Here is a 19,822-nt window from a genome sequence, read left to right as displayed (position 1 = left end):
CATTCCACTTTGACAAGAGGTGCACACCCATTTTGTATTACTCAGCTCCAAGCGTAGCCGACCTCACCCCGGAGCATTGCAAACAATTCGGAAGCTCTCGGAGGAGCAGCGTACCCCGCCACCAACTCACGGCCAGAGACCCAGCTGTGTCCTACTTCCTCAATAAAAACAGTCCACTTATCAGCTGTGAATGTTTGAAGGGCATGAAAATGAGAACTTTAGAAATTCTCCCCCCGCCTCTGATGCAGCAGAAACAACATAAGGATTGGATTAGCGCTGCATAAGAAGTTAACATGATGGACACGCTCATATCTGCCTTACTTGTGTTTGTGTCCACTTTATTCAACTGCCCATACAAGGGACTTTTTGAAGGTCTGCTCATTTGACCAAGAAGGAATCCACCATGATAAACATTTGGTGGCCTTTCTTCCTACTGACGAGGCGTTTCAGGAGCAGTGTTTTCTGTGGGAGAGAAGAGCTTCTGTTGGTGCAGACTTTGACCTATTTAACGAACTATATAAAACAATGAAGGAAAGGGGAAAAAAAGAAAAAAGTATAAACGGTCTCTTTTAAATTTTTCACCACTCTTGTTCGCTCTGTTTAAATGTCATGTTATTGTCAGCATTTTATTAGAGTATCTGTTTTAAATATCTCATGCATATGATCTTCTACAATAAGTCATTTACTTGCTCTGACAAAAGTTTCTTTTCTTCACTTCCAGGCCCGTTGGGATGCCAAAAATGGAGAAAGTTTATTTACATAATCCTAGCTCAGAACAAATTAGTTTGATATCAATATCGGCAACAACAGCCCATTTCCATGCATCCTTTTTCCAGAATAGGGTAAGTACACATCACCTTACACTCGCTGTGTGTGAACATGAATTTATTCATTATTAAGTACAGTTGTCACAACACATCTAATACTCCTCTAATAAGACCTTTGGGCGTAGGAGGTTATGCTTTTATTGTGGTCCCTTTATCTTTAGTCACGTGTCTGTGTGTTGATCGCACCACGTAATTCGATCATCATGCTTCACGGGGCATTTTTAAACATTAACCAGCATGATAAGCTTGCGTATGCATTGCAAACAAGAGACAGTGATCAGTGTCTCTCAGGTGCCATTTTTAAACCTGACTAGTCAGAAACTCCTTCAGGCATCGACGGCAAACAGCAGCACACAGACGCTGACAATAAAGTAGGAAGTCCCCATGCAAATGACATGTGTCATTTAAACATGCGACTACAGCAAAGCTCTCTGGGGAATGCAGTCTAGAGACGGTGCATGGATGAATAGCGGTGTATAAAGGGACACATAAGCACAAAGTAAACAAGACTGGGAAAAGTAAGCAGCGGTATAATCCAGTTATGGTTTACACATTCTTTAAACATGACACATTATGGGAATTTATTAGAAACAAACAAACAGAAAGTGGATGCAGTGTCCCAAGAGGGTGGGTCCAAAATAGCTGAAAGACTCTGATACTCCAACAAAGTAGAACCTGCTGGTTCAGATTGTGACATTGATGGTCTGGAAGCGATTCACCCTACAAAAATGTAATGAATAAATGATTGTTATAATGTTCAGTGTGACGGAGTAACTGAGTCTCTGCTGTCCACTCTGTAGTTTAGATGAAGCGAGATTGTATAAACACATGTTCAGACATCCTCTGTTACGATATCGCATTAGTATCAACACATTATAAAACACAAACGCCAACACAGTGTGACCAGTCACCATGAATAATGATCACAGTAAGTGAGCAGCTGATCCCAGCGCAGTGCAAGAGAACTGATCTAATTAGCTCAGCTACGTAAATAGCAGCCAGTGTCGATGGCAGACGGCTGTAGTAGAAGGCCTCTCGTTTGTTTCCAGCTCTGCCAGCTGTTAAAGGAGAAGTTCACCCATAAATGAAACTTGAGTCATTATCTTCTCACCCCCCCAGTGCCGATGGAAAGTCAAGTGAAGAGTTGTAGTCCTCAAAGTTTGGCAGCATTCTCATGTTTTTAAACTATGAAAATACGATTGAAAAGAAACATAAAACGGCTCCGGTTTTAAAAACAACTTATTTTCACCCTTGACACACTTGAGCTCGAGCTTGTGCACCCACTTCAGACGGGGTGTGCGCTCACACTTTTAGCTGAGCAGCTTTTTTTATGGTTTCAGCTTAACAAGCACAGTCAGTAACGTCTCCACTTGAATTTGGAGTCTCAGGGCGCCTGTGAACTTGGATTGTGCCAGATGAGGTGTTTGGGGCCTTTTTTTATATTTTTAATTTTTTTTACAAGACCCAATCTACTTCAGTTGTTTAAAGGAATGCTGCCAAACTGTTTTGCTGTGAAGCTGCAGAAATGTTTTGTGGACTACAGACATTTTTGGGTGAACTTTTTAACACTACATGATGTCGTGTTGCTGGTCAGATACTTGCTAAAACGCAGGTGTAAAGTGATCACAAGCAGCAGAGGTCCACCACATCCTGCCGAAGGTTAGAAGAGAAAAGAGTCGGAGCACTTCCTTGTAACTGAAACTCATAGTAAGATACAGAACTTGCGTGTCAGTGATTTGCCGTAAGCAGTAATGTGATGCTTTTCCAGCGTATATTTTCTAATGTTGGCATTTTTGCAAACAAATCATGTTGCCTGTGCTGTGTGTGAAGACTCCCTTTACAGGAAGGGCCTGTTCTGTCACTGTAGGCACAGTCGCTGGCGCTGCATACTTTGAGTGGCACTAGGGCAGGGCGCTGTAGTTTAAGCCGATGTGTTGCCCTAAGACACTGATTATATAAGCTAGGTCATCTAGAGGAGGATGATTTTGAGATATTAGTATTCAGTTAGTTGCCTCTTGGCTTGAAAAGCTGCTGTGAGTTTTTGTTGCAAAACATGTAGTTTTACATAATCTAAAAAACAGAAGTTGCATTTTTTTCAGGATTGTAGACAAATTTTGGTTTAAAAGTCCAAAGTCCTGGGTATTAATGTGCATGAATTAAAAATTAAAATCAACGTCAGGACTTGAGAGTCTGGTTCACGGAGACATTCAGTGGGAGGGAAGTCGGTGTGGTTTTGAAGATAACAACCTGAGGCCTCTAGTCCTCCGTCATGGGATGTGTTTGCATAAAGACTTTGTACATCAGGGTAGATAAAACACATCTCCACTGAGACCCTTCATTTCAGAGAGTTTTGAAATTAATAACATCATTAGGTCTATTTGTAGTTTAATGCGGTAATAACATAACTTGACATAGGTCAATCCTTATCTAGATTCCACCAGAGTACTATTAATTTTTGGTGACTTTAAGAAAGAAGGTTACAGGTTGATATCCAGTTAGTTTTTTTTCTAGATCAGCTCAGATTCTGCTCGCTCCAAGTGCCAATTTACAATCATAATTCATAATCAAACATTTCAAAGGGTGATATTATGAACCCATCCTTTTCATCTTTTCGTTTGACACGGGTGTTTTTCAAAAACAATTTGACTAAAATGATCAACAGAGTGTGAAGAAATAAGAGTTTTGACATCATGACACAGACGTCTATGTATCATGTTGCAATGATATCTATCTTTCGCAAGTTAGCATGCTAACCAGCTAGCCCCACCCCCAGTCTCGTATAGATTCAGTTGGGAGATGTTTGCTAGGCTCCACAAGCCCCCTCTGCTTTTTTTAGTCTAATCAACAAACAGATCAAACTCACAAAATGTCAAGAAGGTAAATAATCTTATACATATATTCAAGTTTCTCTCTCTTTTAAAGAATGAAGACGAGCTTAGTTGCCTTGTTAACTCATCGTAAAACACGCTTCCTTCAAACCCGACAGTGACAAGACCATTTCTTACATATTGCACCTTAATAAATAGATACTCATAACTACATATAACTGATGTATACCTCCAATCTATTGCTGCATGTTGAGTCTCTTATGGTTTCTATCTGCATTGGATCATCTATTTATACACCAGGATTCTTCTGTGCATTCAAGCCCATATATAGTAAGAGACTACATTCCCCAGAGATCTCTGATGCTGTGGTCACATGTTCCAGTGGCAATGACGCGTTCAAGTGATTTTGTTTTATTTATTTTATTTTTTTTGTTGCTTCTCCATTTCCTCCATGAATTGGTGCACTTATAAACTGACGTGTCCAAGTGTGTGGGAAATTTGGAGTTACCAGTTGTTCCTGTTTTACACTTTCAATTTGATTTTCTTGCTAAATTCTCTGTGAACATTGTTGTCCGACTGCCAAAATCAAGAAGCGATGAAAATGTTGGCTTCAAATGAATGGCTTCAGTTATTGCCATGCTCCTAGATGAGCTTAATACGCTGAACTGGGTGGTAAAGCGCAGAGCTTTTGTAGTACAGATGCAAAACAGGATTTATCTCATTATCAAGAAAACCAGATATTATTCTAAGTAGGATTAGTGGATTAACAGCACAGCAGAGGTTTATATATTATTTAATGTGATGCTAACATTTTTATGGAAAGCCAATTTCATCATACTTTCTTTTCTCACCTGCCAAACATGCCACAAAAGAGGAAGTCGATCGTTTTCAGTGTACAAAAAAGAAACCAGGCTCTCTCTATATATATTTATATATGCACTTCTGAAACCGAACCTACAGCCAAAGAGTGTAGTTTGAAAATGTCACGGCTTTGCTTCCTGCTTGAAATGCCTGCCTGAATAATTGAGTAATGTTCAGGTTAGAGTGAATATTTTCCATTATACTTTTATCTTTTTGCTCCTGCACTTCCACACACGCCTGTATCCACTCAGCGGTGCCCTGAAGTGGATGTTGAAAAATGTTTTCTGAATTCCTCTGCCCTTTTACTCCCTCCACTATCAGCGTGTTTTATACACTCTGAACGTCCTGCAGCAGCAGAGACGATACAAGAGGATCTGTTCTTGTTTTGTGTACGCAACGTTTCAGTGTTTGTCCCTCAACAAGAAGTTCTGATTTGTAGCTGTTTCTGCAGATTTTTACACGTTGCTTTAAATTGACTCGAGGGAAAAACCCACTGAATAGTCACAATGTGCAACCACAGTCGCCACCAAAATGTTGAAGTTAGAGTGTAGCTGTAATGTTTTCGTAGCAGCGGACCTTTAGGTCAGGTGTTGTGAGAGTGAGTGAGATCTTTCAGGTTATGAGCCCAGCTGTTAGAGGGTCAGTACATGTGAAAGACTGTAAAAAGCTGTATTCAGTTACAAAGAGTTTGTTACCATGTCGTGTATATTTTGCCAATTTCCTTTTTTTTGTGTCTGTTCCTGCCACAGATAATTCCACCTGGAGGGAACACGTCATTTGATGTCGTGTTTCTCGCACGAGTAGTTGGGAATGTAGAAAACACTTTATTTATTAATACATCACATCATGGAGTGTTCACATACCAGGTAAGGCGCAACATAAACATAAAAATACTTAAGTTGAATAATTAGTGTTGTAAGAAATCTCACCAATCTTGCTTTTCCATCTCCGCCCTGCAGGTTTTTGGGGTCGGTATCCCAAACCCCTACAGACTGCGACCCTTCATCGGGGCTCGAGTTCCTGTAAACAGCAGCTTCTCACCTCTCATACACATCCACAACCCGTACAGTGAACCACTGCAGGTAACTTACAGTTATTAGAATCTGTTAAAAAAAATTTCAAAGGTGTAATATGAAAGAATTTTGGTTTTAAGGATTTAAAAATTCACTTAAATTGTTAACGAATTGTAAAGAAACAACAGAGTTGACATTAAGTCAAAGACGTCTCTATATTGTGCTGCGGAGATATCTACTGAAGTTAGCATGCTAACCGGCTAGCCCCGGCCCATCCTGTCCTCAGGTGGCGATAGTATGATAGTGTAGCTCAGGCCTCCGAACATGAGCACTGACTGATGTGTATCCTTGTTGTCAAACTGGCGTCCATTAGTCTTTGAGACTGTTTGGTTCTGGTCCGTGGTCCCATTTCCGGGCCTGAAAACCCCCTTCTCGCAGGCACCCAAAGCTCCTGTGCTAGCAGTGTAAACATCACCAACAGTCCCCCTGTGCTGCACGCTGACAGTCTGGATCACTAGCTGCACGGCTAACTGAGCTAACTAGCCAAAAGAACTCGCCAGTTCTTACATATTGCACCTTTACATTGTTGACCTGCTTCTGTGTGGACCAGCTGATTAATGTTGGTGGACTGATTTCATGTTCATGGGGTGGGTTCCTTTTCTGTGTTCCACTACAGGTTGTTGAGATGTACTCCAGTGGTGGAGATCTACATCTAGAGCTCCCCACGGGTCAACAAGGAGGCACTGGGAAATTATGGGTTAGTACCACACCTCAGTGTTTTCCTTCCAGCGTTTGTGTCGAGTCTGACTTTGATGTGAAGATGAGTTGAGTCACTGTCACTCACGCTGACCTTCTCCTGACCTTCCAGGAGATCCCCCCTTTTGAGACGAAAGGGGTGATGAGAGCCAGCTTCTCGTCCAGAGATGTGGACAACCACACGGCTTTCATCCGGATCAAAACCAACGCCCCCAACGAGGACCAGTTCATCATCCTCCCTGTAGAGGTGGAAGTCACGTCAGGTGTGCAAGCAATCCCAGTCAGTAGGTTTATTTTAATACCGTCCTTCTTTCTGGTATGTTAACCATGTTTCTGTGTTTTTGTCTTGCAGCGCCTGGTATATACTCCTCCACAGAGATGCTCGACTTTGGTACGCTGCGGTCACAAGGTAAAGACGCTACATGTTGCAGTTTCATCTCGAGCAGTCTCTCTCTGGGCGTCTTTGCTCACCCTCCCTCTGCTCTCTGTTCCACATTGTCTCACAGATCGTCCCAAACTGCTGAATCTACACCTTTTAAACTCGGGAACAAAAGATGTTCCGATCACAGTGGGTATCCTTAGTAGCAGTCCTTTTTAAAATCCTTTTTTAAAGCCCGTCTCAACCCTGTAACCCCATCCTTTATTTATGCTTTACAGAGTGTACGCACAACACCATCAAACGAAGCAGTCACGGTAGATTTCAAAGCAGTCACTCTGAAGGCTGGAGAGAGCAGATATACCAAAGTTGCAAGTATTAGTTTTGATGGTGAGTATGTGTTCATGTTTGACTTTGCACTTTGTTGCAAGACACAAGTTGATTAATAATAGCAGAAGGAATAAGAATACTTTTAAAGAATATTTCCACTGAACTCCTGACAAGGACATTTTCTGAATTTAAAGAAGTTGGCTGTAAATGTGAAGTGAAGAGCTGCATGATGTCAGTTTCCTTCCAGAGATCTTCACTGGCAGACAAAAAGATGTGGTTTTTGGGTTAACAGTGTGTCATGCATCAACTTCCTTATAAGAATTATTTCAATTTAACTGTTTACGGCCTTTTCATATTATTTGATGAAAATACAATAAAGCATTCAGGAGTCGGCGGCTTTTATTGGTAGTGATCTGATAATTTTTTAGCTGTAAGAGTTTCACTTCATGTCCGTACTCACAATTTGTGACTCTTTTATGGTCGAGTATTTCACAACTTCCTCTTTTGAGGCCTCGTATCCTTCTGCAGTGAACTTATCCGCTCTTCAATCTTTCTTTTTTTTCATCGCAGCCTCAAAAGCCAGAAGACCATTTCAGTTCGCTGGTAAAATAACAGTTAAAGCAAAAGAAAAGAGTTACTCCAAGCTCGAAATCCCATACCAGGCAGAAGTTTTAGAAGGGTGAGTTATCCTGTGGGTGGATTTATGTTTTATATAGAAGAAAATATTCCTGTAGGGGTTTTCCTCTAAGTGATAGTGGTTTGTCATCTCTCCTGGCAGCTACTTGGGCTTTGACCACACAGCTACACTGTTCCACATCAGGGACAGCCCTGTGGACCCGGTGGACAGACCCATCTTCCTCACAAACGCCTTCAGCTTTGCCATCCGGATACACAACGTGTCCCTGCCCGAAGAGGCCAAAACCATGTTTAATGTGAGTCGGTGAACAGCGGCCGGTCTGATTGTGAAGTCTGATGTATGTATAGAGGTTGGATTGACATCACTGTTCCTCTGACTATTTTAGGTGCAGAACTTCAGCGCACCCATCGTTATTCCCCCACATGAGTCACGCTACATCTTCTCCCTCCTCTTCCGGCCAGTCCGACCCTCCATCCACATCGACAGCAACATCCTGCTCATCACAAATGCATCAAAGTTTCACCTGCCGGTCCGGGCCTACACGGGCTTCTTGGAGGTACACGCTGGACACAGTGTATTGAGAAACAAAGTATTTTTCCTATGTAGGTCGTTACGTCACCAAGAAAGTGGCACTGAACAATGAACCCAATGTATTCTCCATACAGGCTTGTCCTCTGTTATGATTGGATGTAACTGCTTCCTCATTTATTTCTGTGGAAGAACAAACTGAGTTATTATCTCATCAGAATGGATATTTGGTATTTGTAGGTAGGGAAACAAACAGTTGTAGGTGGTGTTGTCATGATTTCTAACATCGACATGTAAGTGGGACTGTGTGGGCACTACAGTGGTACATGTGTTGACTCGCTGTTGGAGAGGAGGGTGGGAAAAACCCGATTAGAGCTGGTGTATAAATACTGTGAAAAATAATATCGAAACCATTTCAAATTTTCAGAATTGATTTGTTTCTATATGTGTACATTTTTGAGAACACTAGTTGTAGGTACAGTCTTTTGTTTTAAGCTTTATATAACCCCGGCTGTGTCTGTTTCACCAGATGACTACTGCTGGATATAGCTCTCTTGCTTTAGCTGTTTCTCTGTGACAGAGTGCAGGAAGTGTGGTGATTGTGGCCTCTTAAGTTTAGCTGGTTACTGCAGCCTGGACAGCTGCAGAAAGTCAGAATGTAGCAACTACAAAACTAGAGCACATTTACTTGCCCTGTTTTCAGCTCTGTTCTGTTGTTAATGCAAATTTAAATAGGCAGTTTTTATTTATATCTTGAATAACAGATGACAGATGTGGGATTCAGGTCTTTACTAATTGTAGCCACATATGTCGTCACTGTGTTTAACCTTTGTAGGACAGCGTATGTGTCTGTTGGTAATGTGGTGTGTTTGTTCTTTGCTGTGAACAGCCACTGGTCCTGCCTCCCAGTCTGAAGGAGAACCTCCTGGACTTTGGTGTTCGCAGTGCAACACACACCAGCAGCATCATATTTGTGGTGGTTAACAGTAATCCCATAGAGGTGAGATCACTGCACGCGTTAATACAGCACACATAAAACAGCTGCTAATTATCTAACAAGTGTCAGATAAAGAGGATATTTTGTCTTTCCTGTTTATTGCACAATACACTGTTGGCATTGTGTAAAGCATGTCTACATATTCTTTAGAAAGTGCTGACTTGTGCTTTTGAATATTTGGGCTTATTGCAACATACATTAAGCCTTTATGCCAACATGCTGTGAACAATTTAAAGTACACGCACATTGTTCACCAAAAACAAACAGATCCTAGTGCAAAGAGTGTTACACACGTTTGTCCTTGGATTCCCTTTAAAACGCCTTTCTGTCCTGCAGCTGGAGATCAAGTCCTGGCTGGTCACAGGAGACAGTCTGTCCATGGAGCTGCTGAAGACAGAGAGAGGAAATACAACAGTGGCTCTGAGTCGCCTGCGAGAGCTGCAGAACACTTCAGCCTCTCATCACAAAACAGTAAGACCTCCGCAGTGTCATTCAAAGCTGCGCTTGGCTTTATGTTCAGGTCACACTAAATGTGGTAGAAATCCCTAACTCCATCGCTGATCCGTCCAAATCAAAGGAGCCCAGGATTTAATCCGACTTTTATGAAGCTTCTCATGTTTGGTTACTTGTTGAAACTGTCACATGAGCCTCACTTCAACATGATGGTCGTTTTGAAGGTTGCAGTGTTGTATTTCATTACACTTCAAACAAGCCGTGACCTATCTGACGTTTTTCACCTGACATGACTCCAAAGCTGTGAAAGCCAGTCAGTGTTTTTACCTGGTTACATCACTGCTTTTTGACTGAGGTTAAAAAAGCTGAAAATGTCATTAAATATTATAGAAGCAGATGTTTTTGAAACCTCAAAGTCATTTTTATTTGGTCATTGCTAAACATATAGCTCGCCAAAATTCATTCAAACACTTGTTTGCAAGAATTAATCTCACTATTATAAGCTTCCATCCTCCACATTTGTTCAGTGTTGTAAAAACTACCCAGCATTCATATTTGAGTACAATTGTAGTTGGTTACATTCCATCACTGCTTTTGTTTGTGTCTGTTTCTAACTTGTGTACTGCTGCTGCTGCAGACATGTACAGACAGTGACTGACGAGCTCCAACAAGAAGAACACCAGATCGAGGGAAAGCAGCAAAAAGCAAAACAATGTAGAACGAGGAGGGAACGCGTTAGCAGACATCAGTTAACTTATCTTTATTATATATATATATATTATATTGTTGTTGTTGTGAATTGCATGCGATTGCAGAAAATATATAAAATGATTAAATAATGTAAAAAAAAAGTTAAATTGTGCAACAAATTTAGGAAAATTGTGGGGAAGGAGAGAAGAAAAGAGCAGTCACATACATTTCAAAGTCAGTATCTTTAGATGTATTAAATGAGGATAGATATAATATTTTGCTCCCATACTAATCAAGTTAATTATGTAAGTTTCATCTGCGGAGAAGTTGGCAGTTAAAAATTAGAAATCTATCGACTGTAAGTACGAGGTTTGTCTGTAGGTTTTCGCTGCGGTTGCCTGTGGTGACATAGAGAGGAGGGAGTTGGTTGCTAACTGCAAAACGGACAGTTGGTTTCAACCACGACGACACTTACAGCAGCTTTAACGGATTCACCTTTTCTGTGGTAAAACATTGCTAACTTTTGTGATGCCTCACCGGATAGACCTTGTTATTGTGAGCAGATTCTCATTATCAGACGGTGTCAAAATGCCCGTTCTAAAAACAGACATTTGAAAGGTAATTTCTCTGCTGCGTGTCAGTTTTGCTATGCAGCATATGAGAACTTTGAATCTCAATATTTTCAAACCACAAAGATCACAGATAAAAGCTATTTTGAAGTCATGACGGTGACGACTACAGAGAACGTATAAATAACAAGGTACTTGACAGTTTACCACTTCCTCTGCAGAGACTCTGCAGCCTCGGCAAAATAAAGTATTTCTGCTTGAAAAAGAAAGCAAAACTAATGCACATTTATTTTGTCTCTACGCAGGTGATATTAGCATCAGGCTATTACGCAGCGTTCAGAGTGACGCTTGTGGCCAAGGCTCTGGAGGGCACGTACGATGGAGCTGTGCACATCACCACAGATTATGAGGTTGGTGACCGGTCAAGCCTGCTGCTCACACTGTACTTGAGCATCCTGCACCATTCAGTCTACTGGTGGGATTAACTTTTCTTTTCTTTTCCCCTCAGATATTAACCATCCCGGTGAAAGCTCTCATAGCAGTGGGTACATTAAACAGCTCCCCCAAACACATCGTTTTACCACCTTCCTTTCCTGTAAGTAAACATTTCACACCAGTCCCGTAGTGATACCCACCAGAAGGATGAGATAATATGCGGAGGCCCTTCTTTCCTGTTTCATGCCAGAGGTGTTGCAGCTCTGAACACAACTGTTCATGTGTCTTTTCTTTTCTTTTTCAGGGGAAAGTCGTTCATCAGAGCTACAGCATACAGAGCTCTTTCACGCAGAAAGTGAGGCTCCAGCAGATCCGCTCCCTGACAGAAGATATACGCTTCTATTACAAACGGCTCCGCAACAACAAAGACGAGCTGGAGCCCAGACGCAAATCTAAGGTAGCCCCTCCTCCCACCGAGCAGCACCAGCGAGCCACACGCGTCCTTATAAACATGAACTTATTTTTCTTTCCTCCATCTTTTTCAGGTGGCAAATATTTATTTTGACGCCAGCTTGCAGTGTGGTGATCACTGTTATGTGGGGCTGCCATTTGTGCTTAAATGTAAGTTTTGATTTGGAGCGTGTGTAACCAGGGCTGTACCGAATCTGTTTTTACATTTGAAGCAGCTGTTGAGGTTTTTGAGTGAAGATTCGAATGTCTACTTTATTTCAGCCAGAATACACGACTATTTTTTTTTTTCCTTCTCAAGTAATTTACTGAAACAGTGCCTAAATAAATGTATCATTATTGTGGGAATAAAAATGTAATTGATGGTGCTAATAGTTTGCTGCTACTATTCCCTGTTTAACGGTGGAGTCAGCCATTCTGGAGAAAGACGGTTGATAAGTCTCACTCTCAGGTCGTCAAATGCCGACCCTGTGGGTTTATGGCTCGTGCAGAGCCAGCGTTGGTGTTTGACGACGTAGGAATGAAAGTCAACGATTAACTTCGTCCACAATCACTGACTTGAACTTTAAAGGACACCTATAATACTATATCTTGAAGGAAAGAGGTCAAAGTCCGTACCAACAGAAGCTCCTCTCTCCCACAGAAAGCACTGCTCCTGAAACGCCTCATCAGTAGTCCTGACATAAATTATACCTAGTGGCTAGAATGGCACGTAAGAATTGATTTAGCACAGATGTTCCCTTGTTGTTATCGGTGCTGGTTCAGGCATGTGTGAGCTGACCAATCAGAGGAGACTGGATATTCAGGAGGGGAGACAGGAGCTAAAACAGAGTGTTTTAGACAGAGGGGGGATTCAGAGCTGCAGCACTGGACAGTGTGAGAAAGCTGATATGTTTTTTGAGCACTAAAGCATGTTAACCGGTTCTAGTAGGAACCCAAAATAAGATTACGAACCTGAAAATGAGCATAATATGTCTCCAAGCAGGAAAGCAAACGATTATTTCACGGCAGTCTTTGAAAAGCTAAACAGCTACAAATATAGACTGAAGCAGATAAAGATCGTTAGATAATCATTTCCAAATTCCCAACAATGTTTTTATCTATCTCCTTTTTTTAAATCTAATACTGCAAATAGTATAATGTAACCTAATCTTAATCTGTAGCTGTGCAGGAATCCTGAGTTTAAACAGAATGAATAGACAATGTCACTGCTTCAAAGTATTCGGTACAGCCCTTTGTGTAACATTCAAATCTCACAAAATATGAGTCAGAAATTAAGAAAAATATGTTCTTTTCTTTCACAGCTGAGTCGAAGCCTCATGGGCTGGCGTTACAGGAGGATATCTGGGACGCTGATGTCGATCTCCATCAGAAACTCCTCAGACGATGGAAAGAGCTCAAAGAGCGCTCAGGCCACAAGTAAGTGTGTTAGGATTCTCTGATCTTTGATCAAATTTTGTCGTTAAATTAGTTGTTCCACACAGACGGGCTATTTACAGAATGTCACAAGATGTTTCTTTTCCTCCTGAAGGGTTGAAGCCGTCTTTGAAGTCAACACGGACCTTCAGAAGAACGTACAGGCTAAAATAACGGCGCACTTGACCTGGCCATCGGTGGTCAACTCCTCCCAACGAATTACGTTCCCTCTGACCAACACAAACAGCTCCTCTGTGAGTACGAACAGATCCGCCTGTTGTTACAGGAATTGTTTTAAAGCTCTGTTAAAGTTTTTGTTTGACGTTGAGGAGTGACATGTTTCTGTATCTCTGCAGGATGAGGAGGTGATCCTGCAGAATCCTGCCGACGTCCTCGTCTACGTCCAAGTTCTCCCCTTGGCCCTGTTACCCAGCCCCTCAGTGTTTTCTGGAAAGCTGGCGGACAGGTGAGAAATCTGCACGCTCCTTTTCTCTATGGACTTTATCTCGCTCTAACAGAGATCTAACCCTAACCCTCTTATTTTTACCTTCCCAGGTTGCCATTAGGAAATCTGTCCAACATCAACATCGACACAAACACCTTAGAGTTTCAGGTTCACAGAAATCAGGTGAGTGCTGCGCGAGTGACATTCAGGGATTCTCAGAATCAGCTGCTCGACATGTAATCGCATTGATAACCACAGCCCTCCTGTCCGCAGTGGAGGCGGCATGTGGAGGCCGTTTCTTCTCTAACAGGACCTCTGTTTATTTGTCAGACGTCGCTAATGAAGAGCAGTACAGGCTTCGTGGAGGGATCAACCAGACCCTTTGTGTACAACCTCCTCCTGCTGCCCGGAGAAGTCAAGTCGTTCAACGTGAGGTTCACTCCCGTCAGCAACCACAGTGTCTCCTCCCTCCTCATAGTCAGGTACTGTCAGAACTAACCAAACGTCTGGTTATAATCTGGATTTCTTGTAGTTTTTGTGTCTTTAAAGGATGCAAAGAAGATTAGCACCTAATCTGTGGGAGTTAATGGGGATCCTCCTTAAATGTGTTTCTGTTCTGAAATGGTGCGATTTTTTTTTTTAGGAATAATCTCACTGTGATCGACACAATCATACTTCACGGCCGAGGTACGACAGAGAGCCTGAAGGTCGCAGGGAAGCCCCCGGGACAAGGGAGCTCGCTGAGATTCAAGATGACGGAGGCCCTGCTCAAAGACTGCACAGAGAGTGAGTTGGTAGTCCAGATCAGTGGGACCACTGGCCCCATTTACACCGACCATGTCAGGTGTCACATATCAAGATAAACATCCAAATATGATTTAAGGGTACAGTGTGTAGGATTAAGGGGGCTCTGTATGCACAAATGGAATATATTTGGTGTATTATCCTCTGAAAATATGAACTGTTGGGTTTTCGAATGAGCCTTTTATATCTACAGAGGGAGCAGATCCTCTTTCACAGAGTCTAGATCGAACAGCTGTCTGATCTGCCCAAGAACCATGAAATGACTAAGTGCTCAGAGTCTGTTTGACTTTAGGTTACATCCACCACCACCAGAAAGTCCAGGCAGTATGATAGTGAGATCATCATCAAACATGAGGGGAAATAAAGCCTGTGCATGTTTTTAATACATTCAGACACCTCTTCCACACATTAGACACTAAATGATAAAATAAAAACATTCATCCCACACAAATGCATAAACTGTCTGAAATATAAGTTATAAAAACTAATAAAACAAAAAGAATAATAACACTTTTCTGTTTCTTTTCCAATAAACGTTTAAATATTCTCTGCGTTTATTTCAGAGACAAAAGTCAAAGAGCCAAACTTCACCCTGAAGCGAATCTTCAGAGTGGAGAACACAGGCCTGCTCCCGATCACCATCAGATCAGCAGAGATCAACGGACAAGCGTGTGAAGGATATGGATTCAAAGTTCTCAACTGTCAAGAATTTGCACTTAAGCCAAACACTTCAAAAGACCTCATTATACTGTGAGTGAACACACGTGTCGCTTCGCTTTGTGCAGCGAGCGTTTCTCTGTGATGAATTTGGGTACTGCATAGAAACGTGTGTGTGTGTGTGTGTGTGTGTGTGTGTGTGTGTGTGTGTGTGTGTGTGTGTGTGTGTGTGTGTGTGTGTGTGTGTGTGTGTGTGTGTGTGTGTGTGTGTGTGTGTGTGTGTGTGTGTGTGTGTGTGTGTGTGTGTGTGTGTGTGTGTGTGTGTGTGTGTGTGTTTTCCCCATCTCCCACAAGCTCTATTAATACTTGTCCTCAGCTTCTCTGGCTGAGTAAGCCCTCAGTAAGAGGATGAATCGGCTCTCTGTCTCTCTGCAGCCTCGGCTCTCTCTCCCCTCAGCACTCATTTTTCTTCATCACTTAAAGTTCAAGTCCACTCGCACATATTTACACACACATCCACCTCAAATATTCAAGTCGGGGTATTTTTTCTTCAATCAATGTCTGCTGGAAAGTTAGAGTGACACCAGCTCTGGGGCTGTGTATTGTCCTCAGTAATAAAACTGGACCGCTGTACAATTAGGGGTCAATTCTGCTTTGCTGCACCAATTTTAGATTATTAACTTTCTTAGTTTAAGTTGTATAAAAAAAGTTGCCTAACTTGTCATTGATTTGATAAAATCCGTATTGATAATGAAAGGTGGAGAAGCTAGTGAGCTGTTAGCAGCCGGTGAGCAGCAGAGTCCTGCGGTGAGTGCGGCTTATCAGCTATCGCATATCAGCTGATAACGACCGGCGCCCGATCAATCAGAGCTCCCTTACCTGATGGCCGTGTTTTTAAAAGCCCTACAAAGATATTCTACTTAATCTGCTTTCTCAGAACCGTGTGTGACTGTTCACTCGCACCTCTTAGAGCAGGACAGGTTGGACCCTTATCATTCTTGTTGGTGCATGAAGTTTGATTAGGTCTTTTTTTCATGGAAGACACTTTTTGGGAAAAGCACAGGTGTAAATAATAAAATTGAATAATACAACCCTGATTAGATTGTTATTTTAATATTATTTTCACATATGCTCAATTGAAAATAATACAAAGACAAATTAATGTTGAACTTCAAGTATTTTAACTCAGTTATGGATAAAAAACAGACATATTGAACAGATGAAACTCCTCGTTAGTCTCATTAATAACCGCTGTGCTTTTCCTACTATGTCGAGTCAAAATGTCTGCTGTGAAGGCCTGTTATGACCTGTTGTAGCAGGTAAACCACATGTTAAACTAATAATATATTATTGATGGCTCTCTTTCATCAAGTGTCCTAGTCAACCTTTACAGTGCAGCGTGCACATGCAGGGCCCTGGACGTGTCCCACCAAAATGTACAGCAGCCGTTATTAATGTTACAAGCTGCTACACCTGTGCAAACTGTGTTCTGTGATAAGCAGAGCTCAACTTTAACCTGAATCTAATCATGCAAATTCAGTGAAAACACCTTTGGAGGCCTTCAACATCGACACGTGCAAACGTCTCAAATGAGAGCCACGCCCAGCTCCACCGACTAGCAATCTGATCTTGATTAGCTCACCTGTTGTTGTAAACTAGCAAATGTTGTCAGCGCGCCAGCTTGTGTGCTAGTCATCAGTTGTCTGACTCACCGGATGTAAAGTTGGTAGAAAGCCTAAGGTGGTATTCTCCTCTTCCTTTGGCATTTCACTTGATAATATTATCCGAATACCTGTCGCTAGATCAAACAACAACAACCTCCGAGCTAGGAAGGAATTACAAACAAGCCGAAACACATTTTTTCCTACACCAGGACAATGAGTGCAGCCAGATCTTTAAGTAAGCAGATTTATCGTACAAACACACACAGTGTCTGTTAGCTTTGGTCCACATGCTAACGATTTATGATGTGCTGTACAGCTATGCATCTTGAAAATGAGCAATATTTTGATAAGGAGACTGCTGATTCAGGGATGCTGTAAACGCTGTATCATTTACAACTTGTTGGACTTCTGTTATTAGTCCACAAGCCGTTCTATGTGCCACGTTTAAACCCGTCCCACTCCGACCTTTGGTGCCGCTGCAGCTTAACGACCGGATATTAACAGACATTAAACAATAAATGCTCAAACTTGTGCAAAAGTTGCAGAATGAAGTCGAGCTTGTTGTTATGAAAGTCTTTTACATTTGGATCAAGGTTAGTTGAAATTAAACACCGATCATGTTGCAGTGTAGACTTTTCCCATGGTGGACATTTTGACCAGTCATAGCAGGAAATGACAACAGTAACAACAAAGGTTCTGTTCTGTTTACAGTAAGTGTCACAGGCGGTTAACCAGTTAGTCGACATGTAAAAGATGAAAGCCTGGAGCGGACGCACCCAAACGGATTGTAGAAATGTATTAATGTTATTAACCACACCTGTGCCTGTCAAATCTCCCAACTCCAAACACCTGCGCCATGATGGATTAGGAAAATTAAGTTCGAACACGGTACATCCTGCAAACTGTCCCTTATCAGTCCAGACCATTGACAGGTTAAACATCCGATTTATAAGATGTACACTCCCTTCATTTTGTGTTTGTGTTGTTGTTTTTTTTTTAAAAGCATCAGAGGAGGATGTGACTTCGAGCTGCCTCTCTCAGGCCAGGATCATTTTACAGGAGTTTCGGGTCAATTTAAGCCTAGTTTGTCCCTCCAGACAATCAGGAGAAATCTGGTCCGGGAGCTTGTTCCGTACCAAAGTGTGGCCCGGATTATCCGGTAATGTGAGAGGTGTACTGATCCAATCTTAAAATCTCCCAAACTGTTCAGACTCATTTGGGCCGCCCCAAATAAATATCAAACGTGTTTGATATTGAGGATTTCAAATCTGGATAATTATGTCAGTGCCTCCCAAGCAGGACCACAATAGCCAATGAGGTAGGCATCCCGGAGCAGCTCACAGTGTTGCTAGGCAAACGTTGGCCAGCTACAGATGACAGATGTGACTAAGATTGTGAAAATCTCACTTCCAGTTCTCTCTGAAGTACAGTCACCCCATGTTGACCGTGTCTTGTTTTTTCTCACTGCAAAGGATTAGCATTAATACAGCAGGTTGTTGCGCCACATCAGTCTCGGTTTTGTTTATATCTGCTTCCCCGTGAGATCACGTGAGGTAGTGCACCCCTCCCTCTGATGCAGCTGAACAACTAATATATTCCCAAATCACTAAGATACCTCCCAGCTCTTCCAGTTAGCCACCACCTCTGTCCTCTGTCTGTTGTCAGCAGTCTTACTTTGTGACCACAGGTGGATTTCTTTGTATTGTTTGGAGCAGCTTTTTAAACTCAGCATTTCCTGCCTTTCTCACAGGTTTACACCGGACTTCACTTCATCTCGAGTGATCCGGGAGCTCAAATTGGTGACATGTGGAGGCTCTGAGTTCGTGTTTGTCCTGAACGCCTCCTTGCCTTACCACATGTTAGCTGCATGTGCCGAGAGCCTGCCCAGACCGAGCTGGGAGCTGGAGCTCTACATCATAGTGTCTCTCATTATGAGGTGAGTATCGCTCCGGCATCTGCGGCGTAGCCTGAAGAGAGCACCACCCCCAGCTAACGGTTGCACTTGTTGTGTCTATGTCTCCTCAGTTTTATGTTTCTGTTGGTGATTGCCACGGCCTACCTGGAGGCTCAGAGCATATGGGAGCCTTTCAAGAGACGTGTGTCAGTGGAATCCAACTCCAGCTTGGAGACTGGGAGACCGTTTAATCTCAGGGAAATTGTGCAAATTCACAGTGATTCAAAGTAAGTTTAACATGGGAAAAGCTGAATGACATCTCACGCAGCGGTCGATCAAGCAAAATTGTTGCTTAAACCACACAACGCCATCAATATGCACAATAGGGCTGCAGCTAACAGTTATTTTCATTGTTGATTAATCTCAGTTATTGCCTTGATTATTTGATTAGTTGTTTGGTCTGTAAAATGTCAGTAAATGCTAAAAAATTGATTTAATAGTTGACAACTAATCGATTAATCTTTGCAGCTCCTGTACAGAAAGATGTAATGTAAAGTGAAGAGGAACACCGATTATTAAACATTAAAGACAAGTATTTCATTAAATTTACGCTGAAACGGACCAAGTTTGTCCGTGGCCCACAAAAATCTTTAAATAACGTCCATCAGTGTGATTAAGTTGTTGAAAGGGCCCTGATACGAAGAGGAGACCGTGAATGACTGTCTGTGGCTAACCACCAGTCGGCCCTTATCACTGGTCGTTCGGCCATCTTTGCATGTTTATCCTGTGTGCAGATGACCTCAGCCCTTTAGTGTCTCTCTTTGCGCTTTAAAGAGCAAAACTTGAAGGTACCACTTTATTCTTTTTACTTCAGTATGCATCAGACATATTAATACATCAGGAAAAATATGAACGCAACCTTGATGAGTTCTGAGAGCCTAAGGTGACGTCTTTAAGTGTCTGCTACATGGGTAACAAGATATTGCCTTTTTATCTTTACTAATCCCACAAACTCATGAAGCAATCACTTCCTGGAGCTTCACTTCTTTCAGTTTAACAGGAAATCACCTACAAAAGAAAAAAACAACTTTTATCTTTACAGCAATACCACAAAATATAGTAATGAAGGTATTCAAAGGAAGTTGGTTGTAACTGCAGCATGAACACTGACATA

The 19,822-nt window shown here is 42.0% G+C and overlaps 1 protein-coding gene across 3 annotated transcripts in view; it reads left to right on the top strand.

The window, feature by feature from the left end:
- LOC311258827 (transmembrane protein 131-like) overlaps nucleotides 1-19,822 on the top strand; it is a 32,971-nt gene that overhangs the window by 8,106 nt on the left and 5,043 nt on the right. For all 3 annotated transcript variants that reach the window (XM_084355435.1, XM_084355437.1, XM_084355436.1), the window contains exons 5-30: nucleotides 722-842; nucleotides 5,266-5,382; nucleotides 5,476-5,598; nucleotides 6,206-6,286; nucleotides 6,398-6,548; nucleotides 6,638-6,694; nucleotides 6,792-6,853; nucleotides 6,943-7,051; nucleotides 7,562-7,670; nucleotides 7,770-7,923; nucleotides 8,014-8,184; nucleotides 9,046-9,156; nucleotides 9,490-9,624; nucleotides 11,171-11,275; nucleotides 11,374-11,460; nucleotides 11,605-11,757; nucleotides 11,846-11,921; nucleotides 13,073-13,187; nucleotides 13,300-13,438; nucleotides 13,541-13,650; nucleotides 13,740-13,812; nucleotides 13,960-14,111; nucleotides 14,273-14,415; nucleotides 14,997-15,183; nucleotides 18,505-18,690; nucleotides 18,780-18,935. In XM_084355435.1, the coding sequence (XP_084211561.1) occupies nucleotides 722-842; nucleotides 5,266-5,382; nucleotides 5,476-5,598; nucleotides 6,206-6,286; nucleotides 6,398-6,548; nucleotides 6,638-6,694; nucleotides 6,792-6,853; nucleotides 6,943-7,051; nucleotides 7,562-7,670; nucleotides 7,770-7,923; nucleotides 8,014-8,184; nucleotides 9,046-9,156; nucleotides 9,490-9,624; nucleotides 11,171-11,275; nucleotides 11,374-11,460; nucleotides 11,605-11,757; nucleotides 11,846-11,921; nucleotides 13,073-13,187; nucleotides 13,300-13,438; nucleotides 13,541-13,650; nucleotides 13,740-13,812; nucleotides 13,960-14,111; nucleotides 14,273-14,415; nucleotides 14,997-15,183; nucleotides 18,505-18,690; nucleotides 18,780-18,935 (3,183 nt within the window). The remainder of the gene's footprint in view (nucleotides 1-721; nucleotides 843-5,265; nucleotides 5,383-5,475; nucleotides 5,599-6,205; nucleotides 6,287-6,397; nucleotides 6,549-6,637; nucleotides 6,695-6,791; nucleotides 6,854-6,942; nucleotides 7,052-7,561; nucleotides 7,671-7,769; nucleotides 7,924-8,013; nucleotides 8,185-9,045; nucleotides 9,157-9,489; nucleotides 9,625-11,170; nucleotides 11,276-11,373; nucleotides 11,461-11,604; nucleotides 11,758-11,845; nucleotides 11,922-13,072; nucleotides 13,188-13,299; nucleotides 13,439-13,540; nucleotides 13,651-13,739; nucleotides 13,813-13,959; nucleotides 14,112-14,272; nucleotides 14,416-14,996; nucleotides 15,184-18,504; nucleotides 18,691-18,779; nucleotides 18,936-19,822) is intronic.

The sequence above is a fragment of the Pagrus pagrus genome (assembly GCF_965226575.1).
Source record: "Pagrus pagrus genome assembly, chromosome: 6".
NCBI lineage: Eukaryota > Metazoa > Chordata > Actinopteri > Spariformes > Sparidae > Pagrus > Pagrus pagrus.
The sequence above is the reverse complement of the archived record's forward strand: the minus strand, read 5'-3'. Positions and strand labels throughout refer to the sequence as shown.